Below are 23,332 nucleotides of genomic sequence, written 5' to 3' on the forward strand. Positions count from 1 at the left end.
AGATTAATAGCAGCCACAATTGGAGGTAAAGGTGATTCTTGCTCTGCTTCTATTGGGACATACATCATTGTGCAGATCAAGGTTTTGGAGATTACAAGGCCTGCCGGAGAAGAATTCTTGTGGAACAAGCAAATACATAGGCTGTATCACAGTCACAGTTACTAAGGCACTTACACATAGAATGCAGGTTGACAAGCTATTTGAGTGAAGGTGATTTGAACTGATTTTAGTTGCAGCTACCGCCGCTAGGTGGCACAGCCACTGAAGCACTTTGAACCGATTTTAGTTGCTGGGGTCGCCACTAGGTGATGCAGCAGCCAAAAACATTTTGAACCAAAATTCACAGCGGATGGTCTGCCACCCACCCTGCCTACCAAAGACGATGTCATCAATCATGTGGCTCTCCTGCAATCTCCGATTTTCTCTCCCATGATGCTTTGCGCTCGCCAAATTTCATTTTTTTTTTTTTTTTTTTTTTTATTTTGCTCCTGGAGGGCAGCACATGGATATTTAAAAAAGAATTTTTGCATGATTTGAACCCAACATGATAATCTTAGAGGCAAGTGCCTTAACAACTAGGCTACTGAGATGTTTACTCACAAGTCTGCAAATATGGTATTTGAACACTATTTTTTAGTGATAAGATTATTTTGACGTAATTATTTTAATCAACATGTTAATGTTATTTTATTTTTAAATTATTGTTATTTTTAGCCAATAAATTAATTAGTGTTATTTTGAATTCAATGTGTTGTTTTATTTTAAAGTATTCATGAAAAAATCAATGGTATTATTTGAACATAATTATTTTTAAAGTATTCATGAGCAATATTTTTAACCAAAGGTATTTTGTCAACTATTGTACACATCAGGAACACATCTCAATATGCTTACTCTATGGACACATAAAACAAGTTAACAAACATGAAAACTCAGAATTGCATAAATTGAGGAGAATGTACAGGCAGTTCCCACTTTACAAGTTTTTGCTTTGTGTTCCCGGGTTTATGAATTTTTTTTTTTTTTTTCAAGTATCAACAAAATCGAAAATATGAACATTAATTGCAAAAAATGAATGTTAAACATTCATAAATACCACATTTCAAACCACATGCTTAGCTATACAATACAGTGTACCCCGCTTTACGATATTAATCCTTTCTGGAGACACCATCGTATCATGAACATATCGTAATGTGAACCAATAACACATTGATTTTTGGTAATTCGTTCTACAACCTTGGAAGTTGAAATTTTTGCTATATAACTCTCTAAAACGTCGTTTTTATAGTGTAAATTGTATTAGTTACCAATTCAAATCATTAAAATCCACTACGCTTTCATCGTTATCATATGTTCTGTTTTTAGAACCAATTTTGAACGGCTTTGTGATATTTTTCTAAAGCACATTTCTGGAAGTCACGACCATAAAACAATAAAAACAATTTTCACTTTCCAGTTTATTGGGTTTTTCTGTTACTGCAAGCAATTATAAACGGGTAGTAAACTCCATGTTATTGCATTTGGAAAAATAACAGTAGCTGGTTTGTGTGGTTTTTTACGTTATTATGGTGAAATGCATTTCACCTTTACTGAAATCTTCTCTTCATTTCATTTTTTTGTTTAAGCTTCGTAAACTTGTTACTCTGCGCAAATTGTGTTAGTTGCAGTTTGTGCGTGCCATTAAAAAATGCTTATGCATGCTATTGAAATTTATAAAGAAAAGAGACTTTGTTACTGTGTTACTCTACCAAGTGTGATATAAAAATATAACAATTAGCAGGCACATTGGCAGATTTTCTTCACCATTATGCTTGTAATGAAGACATGAAATAATTCAAAATTGTTCTCTTTTTGGAACTAACTTTATTTTCAGCCTGTTATGAACACAACCCTGAAAAATCCTTTTTTTGCTATTAAAAATGTATATTTTTAATTAATTTTTTTTAAATAAATCCCCCCCCCCAACATGCTTTACACATTTTTATAACTTGTTTATTAATGTCCACATTTGGATCTTATCTGCACTGTCAGAGTGAAACTTAAAATATACAAGAATAGAAAAACCTGCATATTTCAGCAGTTGGATAATGGCAATAAATTTAAGCATCTAATGCAGTTTGTTTGTTATTTGGTTTTTAGGAGCATTAGCAACTAAGGCCATATTGCTCCAGGAATATGCGGTGGTCATTCCCTGACCTTTCCGCATCCTCCGTATTTGGTGGTGATGAACTCGAACCCCGGTCTAATCAAGAAGCATGTGCTAAGCACTGCTGCTCCTTCCCACCTGGCTATGGAGGCACTCTAATGCAGTGTCAGTATTGTGAGACATTCTAATCAAACATGGAATCAGCATGCTTGATTATTGGACAACAAGAAAAAAAAGCTGTTAATCTTAAAATCATGTTTAGGACACTTGGTGATTATATGCAAGAAGAGGTCTTAACAAAGCCTTAAAAAAAACATTTTATTTTTTTATGGACAATCTTATTCAATAATAAAACAATTAATGATACGGATCATCAAAAGTCTTATCAGTAATGCAGGAAAACTAAAATTCACATTAACATAACTTTAATAGATATTTTTATTTTCGAATATAAGTTGTTTTGGTGTGCAGTCACCACCAACATGCCTGGAGAGGGTTAAGAATAAGATATTTTAAATTCAGTATGGTATTTTGACCAGAATATCAAATTTCAGTTAGAAAACTATTGGAAGCCCTCAGTTGGGAGCCTTGTTGATATAAGCTTCTAAACTTTATATGTGAAATTGGCCATCGTGATGATGTAATTAAGAATTAAGGGAAAACACTGTCAGGTTAGGAATGCAAAATTTTATATTTACAATGAACATTGTTGAAATTTGTTGTGATTTTGCTCAGTAATAAAGCACCAAGAGATGGCATTTATTAATTTGTACCAGAGCTTTCTAAATAGAAATCATTCTGCACAATTTCCATTAAGCAAATGTGGCTTTTGCATGATTTTCTTTTATCAAGCTCTGATTTCTGCAAGATTTTGATTTATCACTTTCAATCAATTTTGCTTACGTGAAATTGCTTTCCTTCCTCATGTTTAAAATCACAATAAAAATGGTGTCAGAATAGTTTAGATTAGTAAGGTCTTTTATGAAGACTGTAATAATCTGAGGTCTTACCAAGCAAAGGCAGTTGGATTTATGAAAAACTTAAAAGTAACATAGAGCAATTTATTTATTTGGAATAAAAAAAATTTATTTTCTATGGAAAATAACAAGCAAAAGTTTAATATAATAAATAACAGCTAAACCAAGTTTACAATAACTTTTGATAAAAATTGAGAAAATTTTGCATAAAGTTATAGATGATGAAGATATAAAAATATATAGATATAAAGTTATATCTATATATTTATATCTTTATAAAGTTATATCTATGAATTGCAATTAACAAAATTAATATTTTGGCTTGTCACTTTTGGACCTTCCCTATGGCTCAGAATAAAGAAGTTAAGGCTTACATAGTCTTTCACTCTTGGATCTCTTCTGCAGTTGGTTCTGACTCCTGGATATGAAGAAAGAGTTCATTAATTTCTTTAGTTCTGAGGTGTGGGAATGAAGGTGGGAATGTGGCAATTCAAAACACGGCCTAGATTAATTGCTGTTTGTAGTGATTCTAAATTTTTATCATTACTGTAAGCTGAGTTTTGCAGTTAGATATTATAGTTTAACTTTATTATATTATATTATATTATAGTCAAACTTCAAGTGAAACCTTATAAAAAATATAAGTTATTACTGTGTTATCACCATGTTATAGAAATTCATTTTTTCATGTACAGTGCCTCTAACATAAACAAAATCAAGAAAAGTATCTGTATAAATAATTCTGTAATAAATTACATTGAGCTAGTAATTACATTCAGTTTACAAGTTAAATTACTCAAAAGATAAATTTTAATTTTTCAAATTCAAAACATGAAATTTATATTGTTACATGCCCACCTCCTTCTTTGAGAGTTTCTGATAGTATAGAGATTTCACTCAGAGCCATAAAAATTCTTACACTGCTCCAGCCACCTTAATAAGCAATAAAGAGAAAGTGAAAACACGGTGACCTATAATGCTTATAGTGCAGCTTATTGCATGGTGTAAGTTTATTTGTTAGAAGGTCATAAAAGTCTTTGCTATTTGATGATTTAAAATTAGTGACTCATTGATAACTAGCAATGAGGAAGTAAAAAGAATTTTTCACTCCCCAAGTTTTTAGCATTAGGCTTACATAACACATTCATTGAACATCAAACAACGTATATAACTTTCACAGTAGATAGTTGCACTTTTAAACAACATTACTGAAAACACTAGCATCTAATTGTATAAAGTTGGGAGGAATGCCTTATCCTTTCATTTGTTTATGTGCCTATCAGCATTTACATTGCCGAGTTAATACAATATAGTCTTATCTTACACAGCAGAACAAACTTTGTCTTCACACAAAGTTGCCCTAGTATTGCACTACTTTCAAACAAATAGCATCACCAAAAGGTTAATTGGCTGTGTAAAAGAAACCAACTGCCACCTGAGAGAGACCAGTTATTCCTGAAACAGGCTGTCAGAGCAGTGTCATGGCTTTAAGTGAATGACAAATTAATCTTTTGCCATTTCTTTAAAAACAGTGCAATACCAGGCCAAATAGTATTAGCTATTTATAATTTTGAAGCTTAAACTTTGTATACACTTAATTTCCCAGAAACTAACTTATAAATAAAAAAATTTAATTGGGAAATTTTCTCATCCAAGTTATACAAATTCCAATTAAGGAAGAAAAGTAATATATACACGATAAGGATTTTTTTTCTGTAAAATGAATTCACTTCGACTTATGAAACTTCGACTTAAGTTTCATTGTATATTACATATTTATTACATTAAACTTTTTCTTGTTGCTTTTCATGGAGAGAAGTAATTTTTTTAGAATAATAAGAATAGAATAAGAAGGTTAGAATAACTATATATCTAACATGTCGTCCAACACATACTTTGGAAGACCCCTCGACGTGGGCACCTGTACGTGGTGAGGGGACCTCCCAGTGACGCTGCTGGACTTCCAGACTAGCATCACTGGGATCCAACGCCCACAGCCTAGGTTCCGGGCTTACATCAATGGAATCCGGCGTGTTTGCCGTGCGCTGCGACCCGTGGAAATTCGGAAAGGGGGATCCTGGTGGTTGAGGGGCCCAGCTTCAATACACCACTTTGGCCCCTGCTTCGACAAGACGGGTGGTCCTGGAAGGCCCGGCTAGGATCAATCGGCTAGTAGGTTCGCCTGCGAGGGTCAACCGTGTCAATGCCACGCCCCTACCCTCATGGTCCGAGGGACAGGATTCAGGCTGGCGGCGGTGCGGGTATAGTGTCTGGGTAGCCCTGGCGTCCCACTCCCGAGCGCATTTATTGCATGCCGGGTAGTGGGCGTCCCTTTGGGCTCCGTGGTGGGTGGGGAGCCCGGGCACTGAACACTTTAATAAATTCCATGAATCCTGATAAACTCATTTCTTCAGGGGCCCCAACCCGGCCCCTATCTGAAAACACAGACACTGACAGCAATATTGCTTCAAAGAGGCAGCGGACTGAATTACCATCAGGTCCTATCCCGCGGTTTTTAATCATGCACTCCACCAATGAAAAACCGATTGGAAAAATGTCACCTTTCTTTATACAGAAAGGGTTAGATGGGTTAGTAGGTTCACCCAAATCAGTTAAGAGGCTCCGCTCTGGAGACCTCTTAATTGAAACTACAAATGACAGGCAATCTGAACACCTACTCCGAACAACATCTATCGGTGGAATCCCTATAACAGTGACACCACACAGAACACTCAATTCATCTAGAGGTGTCATTTCGGAGTGGGACCTTCTCGACGTATACGAGGAGGAAATCTGCTCCGAATTAAAACCACAGGGAGTCATTGCCGTCAAGAGAATCACTGCGCGAAGGGATGGAAAAATAGTTAAGACCAGGAGCGTTATCCTGACTTTCAACACTCCTAAACCTCCTGATGAGATTAAAGCTGGTTACATCAACTGTTCAGTGCGTCCATACATTCCGAACCCTTTACGGTGTTTCAAATGCCAGAAGTATGGACATTCTCAAATGGCCTGCCGTGGAGTCCTTGCATGCGCTCGATGCGGTGCAAAGGACCACGAAACAACAGCATGTTCAGCCGCAAAACCCACCTGTATTAACTGTGAAGGCGAACACCCGGCCTATTCACGAGCATGCCAGAGGTGGAAAGAAGAAAAAGAGATTCAACGGCTGAAGGCAGAGCTTAACATATCATACCAGGAGGCAAGGAAATCGGTCAAACCCCTGAATACCAACAGACCTACCTACGCCCAGAAGGTAGCAGGGAGATGTTCCGTCGGAACTCAGACGGAGATGACCATTCCTCCAAAGGAGTCTTTCACTCCCATCGCGCGGTATCTTTTAAGTTCGCAAAAACCTACACAGAAGGACCAATCAGCTGCCACTCCTATATCGGTACCTCCTAATGCTCCACAAGTAACAAAGACAATTCTGAAAGAAAAGAATAAGAAAGGGGAAGTCCCCCCTAGTACCCAAGAAAAGATGGATGTGGAGCGGAAGGAGGTACCCGAAGAGTCAGTCTTGGAACTCTTCGCGGAGGAGGAAATGGACACGGGACAGCGTCCTTCCTTCCCAAAAAAGGACAAATCCAAGACTGATAAAAGTAAGCCCTCAGCACCTCGGAAGCCGCCTGATGGACCCACCAAGCCAAAATAATGGCTAAATTCCTACAATGGAATTGTCGTGGATTCCGGCGAAACATTGATGACATCAAGGCCCTCCTGCAAAAGCACGAGCCAGTTTGCTTTTGCTTGCAGGAGACATACCTAAAGGCAAATGACGATCCCACGATGCATAACACCACAATTTTTCGTAAGGATAGAATTGCGGAGGGTTCTGTACATGGGGGAGTGGCTATCCTTGTGGGTAACCAGACCCCAGTGCAGCCCTTGCCAATTACAACTAGCATAGAAGCCGTCGCAATTCGCCTTACGGTGGGATTTTTATTCACCGTCTGCTCTATCTATTTGCCGCCTGGAACTGACATCACCCAGGCAGACCTTGATGATCTTCTAACGCAGCTGCCTCCCCCTTTCTTAATTCTCGGGGATTTTAACGGACATAACACCCTGTGGGGTAGTGCTAACATCAACGGAAGGGGACGAGTCATAGAGCGTATGCTCAATGACAATGACCTTTCCCTTCTAAATACTGGAACAAACACCTTCTTCCACATGCCTACCCGTACTTTTTCTGCCATTGATCTCTCTATCTGCTCCCCTTCTCTACTCCCTTCACTCACATGGGAAGTGGAGGAAAATCCATACGGTAGCGATCACTTCCCCGTGATAACCCTGCTACACAGTGGGAGACCATGTCTTCCTTTCAGGTTACCACGGTGGAAGATTGATCAGGCTGACTGGACTGCCTTTCAACATCAGGCAAATTTTGATCTTAGTACAGTCAGTCAAGAGCCTATCAATGACGCAGTAAAGTACATCACAGAAATCACTGTCCAAGCAGCTGCTAATGCTGTCGCAAAAACATCAGCCCGGTTTCCACCATTTCCTAAACCTTGGTGGAATTCACAATGCACAGCAGCAAAGAAGGCTCAAAACAAAGCGTGGGGGATATTTCGCCGATATCCTACCACGAACAACCTTATAGCCTTCAAACGTGCACGAGCCAAAGCACGCTACATCCGTCGTCAGAGTCAAAAGGAATCGTGGATCCGTTTTACATCATCTATTAACCAGTCTACCAACTCTAAGGTAGTCTGGGATAAAATCCGGAAAATGAAGGGGAAATATACATCCCACCCTTCTTCAATCCTAGATTATAATGGATGCGCTATTGCAGATCCAACTGCAATAGCCAACGCTCTTGGGGAAACATTCTCTAACATCTCCGCAACATCCTTCTACTCCCCAGAGTTCCTGGTCCTGAAAGATAAAATGGAAAAACAAGCACTTAATTTTAAGACCAAGGGCCTCTATCCCTACAACGGGGCATTCACTATAGAGGAACTGAAAAGAGCCCTCGCTCTTTCCAAAGCAAGTGCTGTTGGACCAGATGGCATCCATTATGAAATGATTAAACATCTTTCACCAAAATCTATGGATTGTCTGCTCCTTCTGTATAACAGAATCTTTACTGAAGGGCAGTTTCCGGACTCCTGGCGAAAGGCAATCGTTCTTGCCTTTCCTAAGCCAGGAAAGGATCCAAAAGCCACCACCAACTATCGTCCTATTGCTCTGACTAGCTGTCTGTGCAAAATCCTGGAGAGAATGGTCAATTCTCGTTTAATATGGTATTTAGAATCAAATGACCTTCTCTCCAACATCCAGTGCGGCTTCCGAAGGAACCGGTCCACTTTGGACCACCTTATTAGATTGGAAGCATCCATCCGGGATGCTTTCCTAAAACGCGAACACTTGGTGTCGGTGTTCTTTGACATGGAGAAAGCGTATGACACAACTTGGAGATTTGGCATCTTAAAAGATTTACATAGCCTAGGCCTAAGAGGGCACCTGCCCTTTTTTATTCAAAACTTTTTAGCCAATCGATCGTTCCAAGTTCGTGTGGGATCCTCACTCTCTCGCTCCTTTAGCCAAGAGGAGGGAGTACCACAAGGGTCAGTATTAAGTGTCACGCTTTTTGCCATAAAAATAAATTCCATCACAAAACAACTTCCTCCAACTGTAAACAGTGCCCTCTATGTTGACGACTTTAGCATTTTTTGCCAGTCGTGCAACATGAGGGTTATTGAACGACAACTGCAGAAAGCCATTGATAGTCTAAGTTCCTGGGCACTTGCTAATGGCTTCAGGTTCTCGCCGGAGAAGACCGTTTGCGTACACTTTTGTCGCAAGCGTAATCTTCATCCTGAACCTGAATTAAGGCTCGGACAAAATGCTATTCCAGTAGCAGCGAACACAAAATTCTTGGGACTCATATTCGATAAAAAATTGACCTTTTTGGATCACATTCGTCAACTCCGCACAAAGTGCACAAGAGCCCTTAATATGCTCCGCTCGCTCTCCTCCTTATCTTGGGGTGCAGACCGATGCACCCTTCTACGGCTTTACCGTGCACTTGTGCGATCCAAATTAGATTATGGGTCCCAGGTATATTCCTCAGCCAGAGACAGTGTCCTGCGATGGCTGGACCCCGTCCATCATCAGGCCCTACGTATTGCTACTGGAGCATATCGCACATCTCCTGTCCAGAGCTTATACGTCGAAGCAAACGAACCACCGTTATCGCTTCGACGTAAGCAGTTGTGTTTAAAGTATGCTTTAAAACTGAAATCCCTGCCAGACCATCCTACGTGGCCATTCGTTTTTGAGCCACGATGGGAAAATTTATACAATACTCGTAAGACTGCCAATCGTCCTTTTGGTATTCGTTTCCAAGAGCTACTCAAAGAACTTAATATCAAGGTAGACAAGGTTGCCCAAACATCAAAGCAACCCTTTCCACCCTGGCATGCTCGTGTCCCGGCATGCGACTTGTCGCTTAGAAACTGGGGAAAGTCGGACACGCCATCATGTGTCTACCTGCAGCTTCATTCAGCACACCGAACTGAATATTCCGACTTCGCGCCAGTCTACACAGACGGTTCGAAGTCAGAATCATATGTGGGATCTGCTGCTGTCTTCACAGACAGCACTATATCAGAGCAGATTCCCTCTGATTGCAGCATATTTACTGCAGAGCTGCACGCTGTAGAGTTAGCCTTGGAACACATTAGTAAATGCCAATACCAACGGTTCATTTTATATACCGACTCTCTTAGCATGTTACAGGCTTTAATATCTGTGAGGTATAATCCTCACCCAGTCCTGTCTAGCATTCAGCAGAAGATTCACGTTCTCCATGAACGCGAATATGACATCCGCTTCTGCTGGATTCCCAGCCACATTGGGATTAGGGGAAATGATTTGGCTGACGCCGCAGCCAAATCAGCAATTCCCAATAATAACCGCTGCCTGCTAGTCCCCTATACAGACTACAGGCAAATAGTACATCAAAAGGTTCATTCCCAATGGCAGGAATCGTGGAATAAACAGACTGGAAATAAATTATATCGTATAAAGCCTGTAATTGAACCGTGGCAGTCTAGTCTGCGCAGGAATCGTAAGGAGGAAGTTGTTCTTGCCCGGATCCGCATAGGACACAGTCATTTAACTCACTCGTTTTTGCTGAGGGCTGGTGACCCTCCTATGTGTGTGTCCTGTGGCACAGTTTTAACGATTAGACACCTTTTAATTGACTGTTCAGATTTTAACAATATCCGTCTTACCGCTTTTAATCATCTGACTGAGCCGTATACACTCAGTCAGATTTTATCTGACAATGACAACGTGTCGGCTGTTTTTATCTATTTTAAATTAATAAAAGTTTTTAATTGTATTTAATTTATGTTATTGTTACGTTTTTATTGATTTATTTTTTATATCAATGTTATTATATATATGGACATGGTGGCCTTACTAATTAGGCCACCGAGAATTTAAAAAAAAAAAAAATTTTTAAATATTACCTAGTCTTGGCGCACCATAGCCGTAGTTGCTAGTGCGCCAAAAAAATCCAAACAAAACAAAAACAAATACTTTGGAAGAAAATATTTCACGCAATAGTATGTACATTTAAATATGGATAAAAAGAACATAAATGAAATAAGGTATTAACATCATTATTTGGCAATGACTATAATTAGCTTAAATGTTTTCAATATGCATATTGATAAACATCAAATGTTAAAATTTTCTTTGTAGCTTTTATTACATTTTTTCAGGCATCCTTCTAATCTGATGTTGGACCGCTTGAGTGGAAAGATTCTCCATATTGATTTTGGTGACTGTTTTGAAGTTGCCATGACAAGAGACAAGTTTCCAGAAAAGATTCCATTCCGTCTGACTCGAATGCTGATAAATGCAATGGAGGTAGGTTGTTGTTTGTCCTCATACTAGCGTAGAAACACTGAGCAATGGACTTTGACTTCCTGAAAAGTCAAGTATAGGATAATTCAAAAGCAGTTTCACAACTTTGTAAGTCTGTAACAAGGTTGACTAAGCTTAGAAAATCCAAGAGCCAAACAGGGTAATGTTCAAAGGTTTAAAGAGCTGCAAACCATCAAAATGCATTCATTAATTTTATTTGATAAAATTCATCAACAAAGTTCTCTGCCATATGGCAGGTCCATGACAACTAAAACTCAGTTGCATATCACCTCGGGCGCCTCCGTAGCCAGGTGGGAAGGAGCAGCAGTGCGTAGCACACGCTTCTTGATTAGACCGGGGTTCGAGCCCGTCATCACCAAATACGGAGGATGCGGAAAGGTCATTCAGGGAATGACCACCGCATATCCCGGAGCAATATGGCCTTAGTTGCTAATGCTCCTAAAAACCAAATAACAAATAAACAAGCATATCACCTCTCTCTCTCTATCTCAGACCCTCTCCTTCAGCCCACAATAATCTTCTTTTTTTTTCTATCTCTCCCTCTCTTGCCCATCACCTTGCCTTCAGCTATATCCCTTAAACTCTAGTCCAATTTTTATTCTTATTTTCCTTGTAGCCTTTACATACGTTGATTTTCTTCTGCCCTTCCTCAATATTTCCTGATTTCTAACCCTATCTTTCCATCTCACCCTTTTGAGTCTCTTCTGCACATATACATCAAAAGCATATATTTAATATGCCCATTAATAAATAAAGTAGCACACTAATGACAAGGAAAATACTACAGATGGGGGAGGAGAATTTTTGTGGCCATTTTAACATGCAATCACATGAAACACTGTGCCTTTCCCAATAGCAAAACTTAAGCAATAGCTTTGGCCAGAGACCAGAAGGCTTGACTGCCATTCAGTTATGTGAATAAAAGCTCGATGATTATTACACTAGCCAATATAATTTTTACCTCCAAGAACTTAAATGCTGTTTTTAACCAATTTTTATGCATAGATTTTGAAAATCACCATGATAGTTTCACATCACATCATAGTTTTTAAATATAGATGGAGTTACGTTTTACCAAAATACACCAATTTTGCATAATCTAGCCAGAAATATATGCAAAAAATTCTGATACAACAATTTACAATTTGAAGAGAGCACACTTAGTGTTTTTGGTGAGGATTTTTATAGGCTGTGCCAAGGTTTTCCAAGTATTAACTGATCATGACATTGTTCTCAGGGTTGTAAATCTATCCTCCAAACAAACAGCCACTTGAGAGTAGGAGGGTGTGGTGCAGCCATTATCAACCTACTGCAGGATGGAAGCCTCCTCAACAATTCATGCTCAGGGAAATGGACCATAATCTGCCACGCTGGTCCCTTGAGGTAGCAGTAAAATAATTTCCGGCTCTACCTACCAATTTGCAAATATTTTTCCTTTCATTGTCACACGAGTAGAACTAGTAAACGTCTGTGTACTGTGTAGTGATAAAAATTGAATTTGTGTTGTTTTTATATTGTATATTTTATATTTGAACACTATATTTTGTATATTTTATATTTGTATTTGAACACTATATTTTGTATATTGTATATTTTATATTTGAATGCTACAGTGTTCAAAACTGAATTTATGTTTTCAGAGATTCATTTAGTGCTAAAATAAATAAGCAGATATCTAGGAGGTGAATATCAATAATCCAGACAGTAGTTTGTTATATTTTCGGACGGTTTACCCCAAAAACTCAGGAAAAATATGACATTATAAAACTTTCGTATTCTTTTTATTTCTGATGTAAAATTGGTGATTATGGCAAACCTTGGTTGCCTTACAAGTGTTGTATTACCCTGTATGACAAACCTTAGGAAGTGGTTACATGGCAAACTCAAAGCATTACCTTTTGTAGTCCCTATGGTTTGGCAAGAACCATCTAACCACATTAATGATTAGCCAGGTGGGTAAAGTGCTCGCCTGGCAACCCAAAGGTCGCGGGTTCAATTCCCGCCTCAGGCTTGGATCAAAGTACTGCAAAAACCTTGGGAGGTGCATTATGGCCACAGAAGCCTATGCGCCAACAACTACCAAAAAAAAAAAAAAAAAAAACATTAATGATTGCTGCATCTGTATGACAAATATAACTGGTATATCTAAAAAAAACAAGCATGCTATAATATATCCAAATATACCTTCTGCAATTCAGCCAATTCCACACAGTGATGATTTCCACTGCCCCCCAAAACTTGGAATAACAGTAGTGGGGAAGATAATAGTGATCAAGTTCAAGTTGAGGATTCCCTGGAAGCCTCCATTCACAAGATGTCGACTATCAGTCGACTTTCTGCACTGCTCAGAGAACCTTCATGTCTGACTGTCCAATTACCCCAATATCTTTTTCCCTCCACTAACTTGAGTGTAGTACCACACAGTTGGTATTTTATTCTAAGATTGCTGATACCCATATGCAGTACCTTTTATTTGTGTGTTAAGTTTCAATTTCCACTTTTCAGCCCATCTTCCTAATTTTTCTAGATCTTGTTGCTACTGTAACAAGATCTATAAAATGACTTGAAAACAACTGTTGACAACTGACTTCAAAATATTTATATATTTGGACCTTTCCCCTGTAATCCAGATTATTGAGGTTTGGCTGTGTGAAGCTTAGGTACACTACATCATTAAAATGTTACTATTTCTTGACAGTTCTTAACAATCTAGCATTTTATTTTAAAAATAGTGAAATTCTGCTTCAAAAAAAAAAAAACAAGACTATGGCCAATGTATATGAGCATCAGAATTCTCACTGATGCACAAAACTAGTCAGAAGATTAGGAAACATATACCATAATCTTCATAATTGGTTATAATAGTAAATATATGCCCCTTCAGTTAATATTTAAAGTTTATTCTTTTTATCAGGTTACTGGTATTGAAGGAACTTATCGGATGACCTGTGAAAAGGTAATGAAGGTGCTGAGAGAAAACAAAGATAGCCTGATGGCTGTATTGGAGGCATTTGTCTATGATCCATTATTGAACTGGAGACTCATGGATGGTAAATATCCCAGATAATTTTTTTCATATCATATTTATGTGCTGAAGCTTATTTTTTATTAGTTTCTCTCTCTCTCTCTCTTTTAATTTCTTCAATCATAAATATTTCAGAAGTTTAAAAGATGTATTAAAATGTTTTTATTATATACTGGTGTCCAAAATTGAGTGACAAATCACAGTTTACCATTAACTCCTTAATGATTGTTTCATAAAATACATGATGCACACAGAAAAATATGCAGAATGCAATTTACCTAACAGTTAATGCAAAATAGAGAACCATATAAAAATGCTTTAAAATTAGTTCCTTTTTATTTCACCAATGGATTGAAAACTGCCAACTTTTAAATAAAATTTTTTGAAATATCAGAGTAGCACCATTACATTTCCAGGTCATTCACATGAATCCCCATAGAATGTGCAAGTGTAACTTTACATTTGCTACCATTCTTATTCTTTTAATCCTTTCCTCTCCATTGAGCAGTTTCCCTCTGAACCCTTTAAAGTATCCTTGATTGTATCAGCTGAAGACTCTTGTACTTCCTATATTCAAGTGTATTCCATCCTTACTAAATAAATCTCTTTTACCAACATGACCTTGCTGATTAATCCCTCCCATGATATTGCCTGTGATCCAAAATCACCTTTTTTAGCACAACTTTATATTTATTTTTGACTAGATGATCCAACTATGGGATAACCACAGTTTGGCATACTGTGGTATAGCATGGTATGCCCGACTGTGCATACCATGGTATAGCACTTGACTCCATCTGCTGTCAAATACAATTTATAGATAAATATTGACAACAGTGTAGTAAGCAGTTTATGAAGTCAATTCCAGGGAATAGAAAATGTGACAGTGACCTGGCCTATGGTAATTTCATTACAGAATGATTAATGTTGAACACTGTAGAGACTATACTGTGCAGCTGCTAAAATTGGGACTTGCTGCTTTGATTGGAAAGATTGTTTTTTGTGCACTTTTTAAAGGAAGATTTGAGGAATGAGTTTTCATCTACATCATTTTCCCTTTTACAATAGTGCAATATTTCCAAACTACTGGTTCACAGACCTCTAAGGGTTTATGATAAAATGCTGAAGGAGTCACATGAAAAATTTGGTAATGCCATCTTTTTCATTTTTTGGTTTTACAGTTCTCTTTCAATTCCATTGTTTCAGTGTCCTTCTAATTATTAAAATATTTACCAAAGGGAAAAAGAACTTTTCACGTGAAAAATAGGGCTGCATATTTCTTAGCTCTTTCTCATCCTCTCCAAGCAAGATTTTTATCACGATTATGTGCTTAGTCTCCCATCAATAAATTGAGCTTGTTCCATATTTGTATGATTTGTGCATAGGTAGCAGGCATGCACAGCTTTGGACCTAGGCCTTAGCACCAAATACTCAGCTTCAGTCTTCAGTGAGAGCAGAATGATCCCCATATCAAACACAGTAAAGTGTACAAATTTTATTGTATTCAACTTTTGCAATGAAATATCTCCCTGTAATCTTATAGTACTGTATTGCACAGGAAGTACACCTAATTCTGTTTTTGCACGAACTTTTTTTACACGAATTTGATTTAACACGAATTCAAAATAAATATTTCATTCTCTTTTTACGCGAGTCATTTTGATTTAACACGATTTCTATGAATTTTTTTTGCCTAAATTCTAAGAATTTTTTTTTTTATTTGTGGCATATTAGTATCATTTCTATATTACACACACCAATAGATTAGTGTGATTATCAGCTATTTATTAGTGTGATAGATTAGCTAGTGTGTGCGTTTTGAAATGGGGGCTTTTGTTTACCAATGTGTACGTCTAGGTATCTATGAATCATCAACGTTTTTATTGAATTTTGGTGCACATCTACGGTATTCGTGCATTGTATCTTCGAAAGACATTTAGTAGTAAGTTCTATTTCAAAGTGAAAGAATCTTTAGTGAAATTTGTGCACATATAAATTTATTAATTTTGCCGATAGTCAATAAATTGTAACTTTACAAATTTTTCATACTTTTTTTATTAATTATAACTGAGATATTTTTCGGTAGCCCTTATATAATGTCGAATAATTCGCCTATTACCAAAATGAAAAGGAAAGCGATTTCTTTGGAACTTAAAATTCAAATTTTAGATCGTCTTGCAACTGGACATGGCCTACGTCTGTAAGAAAGCATTTTGGTGTACATGAAGCTACCGTAAGAACTATTAAGAAAAATGAAGCTGCAATTAGGAAGTCGGTATGTTCTGGAACAAAAGTAAGTGTTAATTCATCATCATATACAAGAGATATTGTCAAGGAAAAAATGGAAAAGGCTCTGGTAATATGGATAGAAGATCAGTCACAAAAAAGAGTACCAGTAGATGGAAATGCCATCAAGCAAACAACACTAAGAATTTACAGACAGATTAAAGAAAAGGAGCCAAGCACTTCATCTCAGTTAAACAGAAAGTATGAATTTTCTGCGAGTACAGGTTGGATGATAGGGTTTCTTAAAAGGAATGCTCTTCCTAATATAAAAATTAAAGGTGAAACTGCATCTGCAGATGAATCGGCCACTAAAGTATTCCCGCAGGAACTTGCAAAAATTATTGAAGATGGAGGATACACTCCTGACCAAGTGTGGAATGCAGATGAAACTGGTTTCTTCTGGAAACGAATGCCGAACAGAACGTATGTAGCCAAATCGCAAAAAACTGCTGGTGGTTTTAAGGTAGCTAAGGATCGTGTGACCTTGTTATTTTCCTCCAACGCTTCAGGAGATCGTATGTTGAAACCACTGCTGGTAAATTGAGCCCTAAACCCACGTTCAATGAAAGGTGTAGATATCAATAAACTGCCTGTTCACTGGATGTCAAACAAGAAAGCCTGGGTGACCACTGCTCTCTTTACAGAATGGTTCAACAAATGTTTCGCCCCAGAAGTCAGATGTTATATGAATTTGAAAGGTCTCGAATTTAAAGTTCTTCTGATTTCTTGACAATGCACCCGGCCATCCTGTCTTGGAACACCCAAACGTACAAATTTTATTTCTGCCACCTAATACTACATCTTTGATACAACCGCTAGACCAAGGTATAATTGCGACAATTAAAACATACTACGTAAAACAAACATTCCAAGGCGTCTCCGTAGCCAGGTGGGAAGGAGCAGCAGTGCGTAGCACACGCTTCTTGATTAGACCGGGGTTCGAGCCCGTCACCACCAAATACGGAGGATGCGGAAAGGTCAGGGAATGACCACCGCATATCCAGGAGCAATATGGCCTTAGTTGCTAATGCTCCTAAAAACCAAATAACAAACAAACAAACAAACAAACATTCTAACACGTTTTGGACAAACTGAATGATGAAACACTAACAGTCATTAATGTGTGGAAGAAATTCTCAATTATGGATTGTATCAATCAAGTTGGATTAGCGTTAACTGAATTAAAACCAGCAACTTTAAATGCGTGTTGGAAAGCAGTTTGGCCATAATGTGTAAAAAGCAAAGATCCCATCATCCCTAATATGACCGAATTTCCCAACATCATTACAATGGCACACAAAATTGGTGGAGAAGGATTCGATGATCTATCGTTTGAAGATATTGATGAATTGTTAGCCGACAAAGCCCTAAGCGAAGATGAAATATTAGAGGTTGTCCTTGGGACCCCTTATCCCACAGAACGTAGTGATAATGAAGAAAATGAACCTGTTCTAAATGCAGATTTAATAAAAGAAGGTCTGGAACTGGCCAGAAAATTAGGTAATCATTTTGTCAAACATGACCCTAATGAAGAACGCGCTGGGAAGTTTCAACGTGAACTGAAGTTGTTGACAGCCTCTTACAGAGAATTATATAACGGCCTAACCAAAACACGAACACAACGATTAATAACTGAATTCGTTCGTAAAAACCGGTGAAACATCAGCACCAGAGGAGACTCGTGCTGATTTTGCTCAAGAGATCACAGAAAGAATTTCATAATAGAGGAAGAAGACCATGTCCACAACATTTCTAGTGATATTCCAGTCGTACGCAAATGTATGCGCCGTTTATTATCAGAAAGTGAAAATAAATAAAATCTTGTTATGTGTAAAACAGATTTTTTTTGTTCATGAAGAATTTTTTTCATTTAATATGCATACAAATTTACTTTAAAACATTTTCATTACATATTATTACATGTGTGTTTTGTTGAAATAAAATAATAAGCTTAAAACGAATATTTTTATGTGTTTTTTTTTTAATTATTTTTACTGATTTTTTAGATCCAGAACCAATCGTCTTTCCTTCCATAAATACAATGTCTTTTTTTACACGATTTTTTTTTACACGTATTTTTCAGGAACGTATCTATCGTGTAAAAACAGAATTAGGTGTATATGCAAGCTTTAGTTCCATATACTGCTTGGCTGTTCACTTAGAATAAACTATTCACAGAAGGTGGGCTAAAGCTTTAGTGCCAAGGCGTAGCCTCGGTCTATAGTGGGAGAAGAATGATGCCTGCCATGTTTGCTAATAAGACCCACCCACCAGTTGACAAGAAGCCAGTGGCTTTGAAACAGCTGTCCTGATGATGGCTTACATTTTTAAGAGTATAGTGAATTCACCTGTTCAGATGATGCTCTACAATTTAGAAAGATATTAGAAACTTAGGCAGCACCAAGGATAATATTATTTGTCTCATAGTTGAACATAAGCTTAAGCTTCTGCATTGAATACTCTGCCAAGTCTTCATTGGAAACAGATTGATCCTTATGATCCAATATTGAATGCAGTAACATGTATAAATTTTGTTTCATTTAAACCTCTGTATACTTATGCAAAGATGCAGAAATACACATGCTTTGAATGACTGTGGTTCAGTCCCACATGACTATAAACAGCACTGTGTTTAACAGTGCTGTTTCTTCTATTCTCTCTGTCTTGTGAATTCCTCTTACCCTGTCATTGCTTGAGAGTATAAGCAGAAAATTTATTTATTTAATTATGACCCACCTCTTAGAAAGTCTCTTCACTCTCTGTCTCATGGATATTCAGTTTCTGCTGCATGCCTTTTCTTATAGATATCGCTATGGGTACAGTTTTTCTGAATTGAACTTCTGTATTTCCTCTCATCTCTTCTATACCAGTCTGAACATATTCCACGACTATTCACCGTACAACTCCAAACTCGCAAAACCACATTTTCCTAATTTATTCCTTCTACTACCTCTCTTTCTTGAAGCAACCTTGCTTCACATATTTTCCAAAAATTTCAATCTACAGAAATTCAATTCTAATATCAAGTATATCTTCTGTCTTCTTATCCTTCAATCTATTTCTGGGACTAGCCAAGACTATAGGTTTTACTATATGTTTCATGTTAGGGTTGTCATTAAAAAAAAATAATAATACAAATCAGGGGACATCTGATCTGATGGCTGCAAGAAATATCCTAACTCCAGCAGGACTCATAACAGGCTGATTAGATGCTCTATTTATAACAGCTTTAATCTTTGGTCCAAAGAAAGCAGGAAGAGATCATCTTGACCAGTGTTTTTCTCTCTTCGGCTAACCCTTGCAAACCTAAATTCTCTGAGAGATAAGTTGAAGATTTCCAGCCAATACCCTGGAAATCTTCAACAACTTAAATATACAACTGGATAAATAACACAAGCCTAAGCTTTACAGAAAGAAAACTCTGGAAAACACCTATCATATGTATCTCTGAAGGGCAGTCACCTGAAGAGTTAAATCCTAAGTGCTATGTGCCATCATAGACAATATAACAAATTAAAATGAGACCAGCTAGCTTTGAACCTGACAAGTGGCACTGGAGTGTTTGATATAATCAGTGAAAACATTATCCTATACGATTCCTTCCTAAGATTTTGAATTAGAGCATGGCACAAAACAGAACTGTCCCTGCTACCATTGTATATTTCTAAATGCTGTTGTGTATTTATCTTTTAAATACTGTTTGTTAGGACTGTTTATAAACTAAGTAAGCCTCTGTTTTATTTGCCTCAGAGTTGACTAATGTTCAGCTTCACTTGAAGCAATATATGAGTGAGATACTGTTGCCTTTTGCTACTCCTTGATGTGGGTAGCACCTGGCTCTTGCATACTGACCTGTACATGGTCAAAGGACCTCCCAGTGATGCTGCTGGGCTTCCAGATTAGCATCACTGGGATCCAACACCCATATTTTGGTTCATGGGTTACGTCAGTGGAATCCAGTGTGTGCAGCTGTTCACTGCACCCATGGAAACTGAAAGGGGATCCTGGTGGGTGAGGAGCCTAGTCCTAATATACCACTTTGGATCTTGCTTCAACAAGATGGGAGATCTCTGATTGTCCCAACTAGGATCAATTGGCAGATGGTTTTTATTGCTAGGGTCAAGACTTATCAGAAATGTCGGTATGAAGTGAACTTGCCTCCCCGTTCATGTACAGTATCTGCTAGTTAACAAGTGGGCATCCCCTCATAGAGCTCCTTGGTGGGTGAGGTACTTAGGGCATCAGAAATTTTATTCTACTCTTATGAGTAATTTAAATTCTTCTCCTTCTTGTGGGGCCCCAACAAGAGCCCTACCTAATCAATTAGATGATACAGACACTTTTATAAAAATACCTGGAACAGAGGATACACCACCATCCATGACACTTCTTGTGAACTCCTCTGACCATTTGGTCGTCCCGAAGTATAAACAGAAAATTTATTATTTATTATTACTTTTCTTCATTCTCCATTCCATTGGAGAGCAGACAATTGTGAAAATGTCATCCTTCTTTATCCATAAAGGATTAGAAGGGTGGCAGAATCTCTAAAAACTGTGAAAAGGCTGATTCTGAAGATCTTTTAGTTCAAGCTTCATGTCAAAACATGCCCAGCAAATCTTGAGAGCCACATTGATGGGGGGGGGGATACCTATCACTGTAATCCCACATAAAACACTGAACACTTCATGCGGTGTCATATCAGAGTGGGATCTTCATGTCTCTGAATCAAGAGATCAAGGAGTGACATGTCAGGTGAATATCAATGCAAAAGGACAGGAATCTCATTCGTACTGGAGTTCTCATAATCCTAGTTTCATCAAGGCAGGCTACTTAAACTGCCCAGGAAGGATTTACGTTCCAAATATGCTGCTGTGTTTTAAGTGCCAAAAGTATGGCCACTTGCAAACAGCCAGTCTTGGCAATATGATGCCAAAGACAACGAGAGAACGGCATGTTCAGATCCAAAGCCAGTCTGTACAAACTGCCAAGGAGAGCACCTTGCATACTGTCAAGTATGGCTACAGTGGAAGGAAGAGAAAGTAATTCAAAACCCGAAAACAGAACTGAAAATTTCCTACCAAGCCACCAGGAAACGCATCCAACTAGTAAATAGTGGCAAGCCCTCGTATGCCCAGGTTTCTGGGAAGTATAGTGCCAGAATACAAATGGAGATGGCCATACCACCATCTGAGTCATTTACTCCCATCACTTTCTATTTACTAAGCTCATAAAAACCTGCGCAGAAGCACCAATCAGTTGCCACACCTACTGTGCCTCCTAATGCTCCCTCGGTAACAAAAAGTGATAGAAATAAGATTTTAAAAAAGCTGAAGTATCCCTAAAACACAGGAAAACATGGATATCAAGGTAAAGGAGGTATCAGACTATTCAGTCTTGGAACTTTTTGACGAGGAAGAAATGTACTCAGGACAGCATCCATCATCATCAGCCATTTTCAATCCACTGCAGGATGAAGACCTCTCCAACAACTTTCCAGTTCCTTCTGCTTTGTTCACTGGCCATCCATCTATTACCCACAAACTCATGAATTTCATCTATCCATCTCCGCCTTTGTCTTCCAGGTTTTCTTCTAGCTCCTCTTGGGTACCATTCTGTTATTTTCTTAGTCCATCTGTCATCATGTCTTCGAGCTGTGTCCTGCCCAAGACCATTTTAGTTCTCTAGTTGTGATAAGAATGTCCTTTACTTGAGTTTGCTGCCTAATCCATGTGTTTCTCTTCTTATCTAACAGTCTGATTCCCAATATAATTCGTTCCATTCTTCACTGTGTAGTTCTCAGCTTCTCTTCCATTCTTTTGGTGAGTGCCCACGTTTCACTTCCATAAATCATGGTGGGGAGTATACATTGGTTCATTATTTTACGTTTCAGACAAATTGGGATATTGTTCCTCAGTATGTGACTATATTTCCTGAATGCTATCCATCCAAAATTTATTCTTCTCTTGACTTCCAGCCATTTATCATTATTAGAGCTAATGACTTGTCCCAGATACGTATACGAACCCACCTTTTCAATTACTGCTCCTTCAATCATTATATCCCTTTCTGTGGCATACTTGTTCATCATTACTTTTGTTTTAGCCATATTCATCTTTAGTCCAAAATCCTTACTAACTCTGCATAACTGATTAAGATTTTCCTCTAATTCTTTGGGATGGTGGCTTATGACCACAATGTCATCTGCAAATTGTAAATGGTTTAGGTACTCTCCATTCACATTGACTCCTTTCTGTGACCAGTCTAATCTTCTGAAAGCTTCCTCAAGGGCGGCAGTAAACAACTTCGGAGATATTGTGTCTCCTTGTCGAACTTCTTTCTCAATTTTAAATTTGATATTGTCTTTGTCTAGTCTAATAAAGGAGGTAGCATTCTCATATATTTTCTTCAAAATCATAATATATGGGGTATCTATGCCTTGTCTTTCCAGTGCCCGAAACATTGCCGTATGCTGTATGGAGTCAAATGCCTTTTCATAATCCACAAATGCACAGGCATAATGGTGTTTTATGTTCATTTGCTTTCTCCATTAGCTGTGACATTACGTGAAGGTGATCCATAGTTGAGAATCCTGTCCTAAAGCCAGCTTGCTCTTTCTGTTGATTCTCATCAAGTATTCTTTCTAATCTATTAGTTCATGACCCTTGTGAACAACTTGTAGATGTGGAATAACAAGCTAATTGGTCTATAATTTTCAATTTCTGATTTATCTTCTTTCTTATGCAACAAAACTATGTTGTTATTTAGTTTTTAGGAGCATTAGCAACTAAGGCCATATTGCTTCGGGGATATGCGGTAGTCATTCCCTGACCTTTCCACATCCTCCGTATTTTGTGGTCATGGATTCGAACCCTGGTCTAATCAAGAAGCGTATGCTACGCACTGCTGCCCCTGCCCACCTGGCTACGGAGGCGCCGGCAAAACTATGATTGCATTATTCCACTCATTAGGCGTCACACCTTTTCTAAT

General features: G+C 38.0%; 1 protein-coding gene across 1 annotated transcript in view; it reads left to right on the plus strand.

The window, feature by feature from the left end:
• The window catches only part of mTor (serine/threonine-protein kinase Tor), a 704,297-nt gene that overhangs the window by 653,090 nt on the left and 27,875 nt on the right, over window positions 1-23,332 (plus strand). The window contains exons 52-53 of the mRNA XM_090387576.1: window positions 10,866-11,013; window positions 13,946-14,081. Of these exons, the coding sequence (XP_090243702.1) occupies window positions 10,866-11,013; window positions 13,946-14,081 (284 nt within the window). The remainder of the gene's footprint in view (window positions 1-10,865; window positions 11,014-13,945; window positions 14,082-23,332) is intronic.

This window comes from Mastigoproctus giganteus, chromosome 13 (genome assembly GCF_048544385.1).
Source record: "Mastigoproctus giganteus isolate SK-2022 chromosome 13, ASM4854438v1, whole genome shotgun sequence".
Taxonomy (NCBI): Eukaryota; Metazoa; Arthropoda; class Arachnida; order Uropygi; family Thelyphonidae; genus Mastigoproctus; species Mastigoproctus giganteus.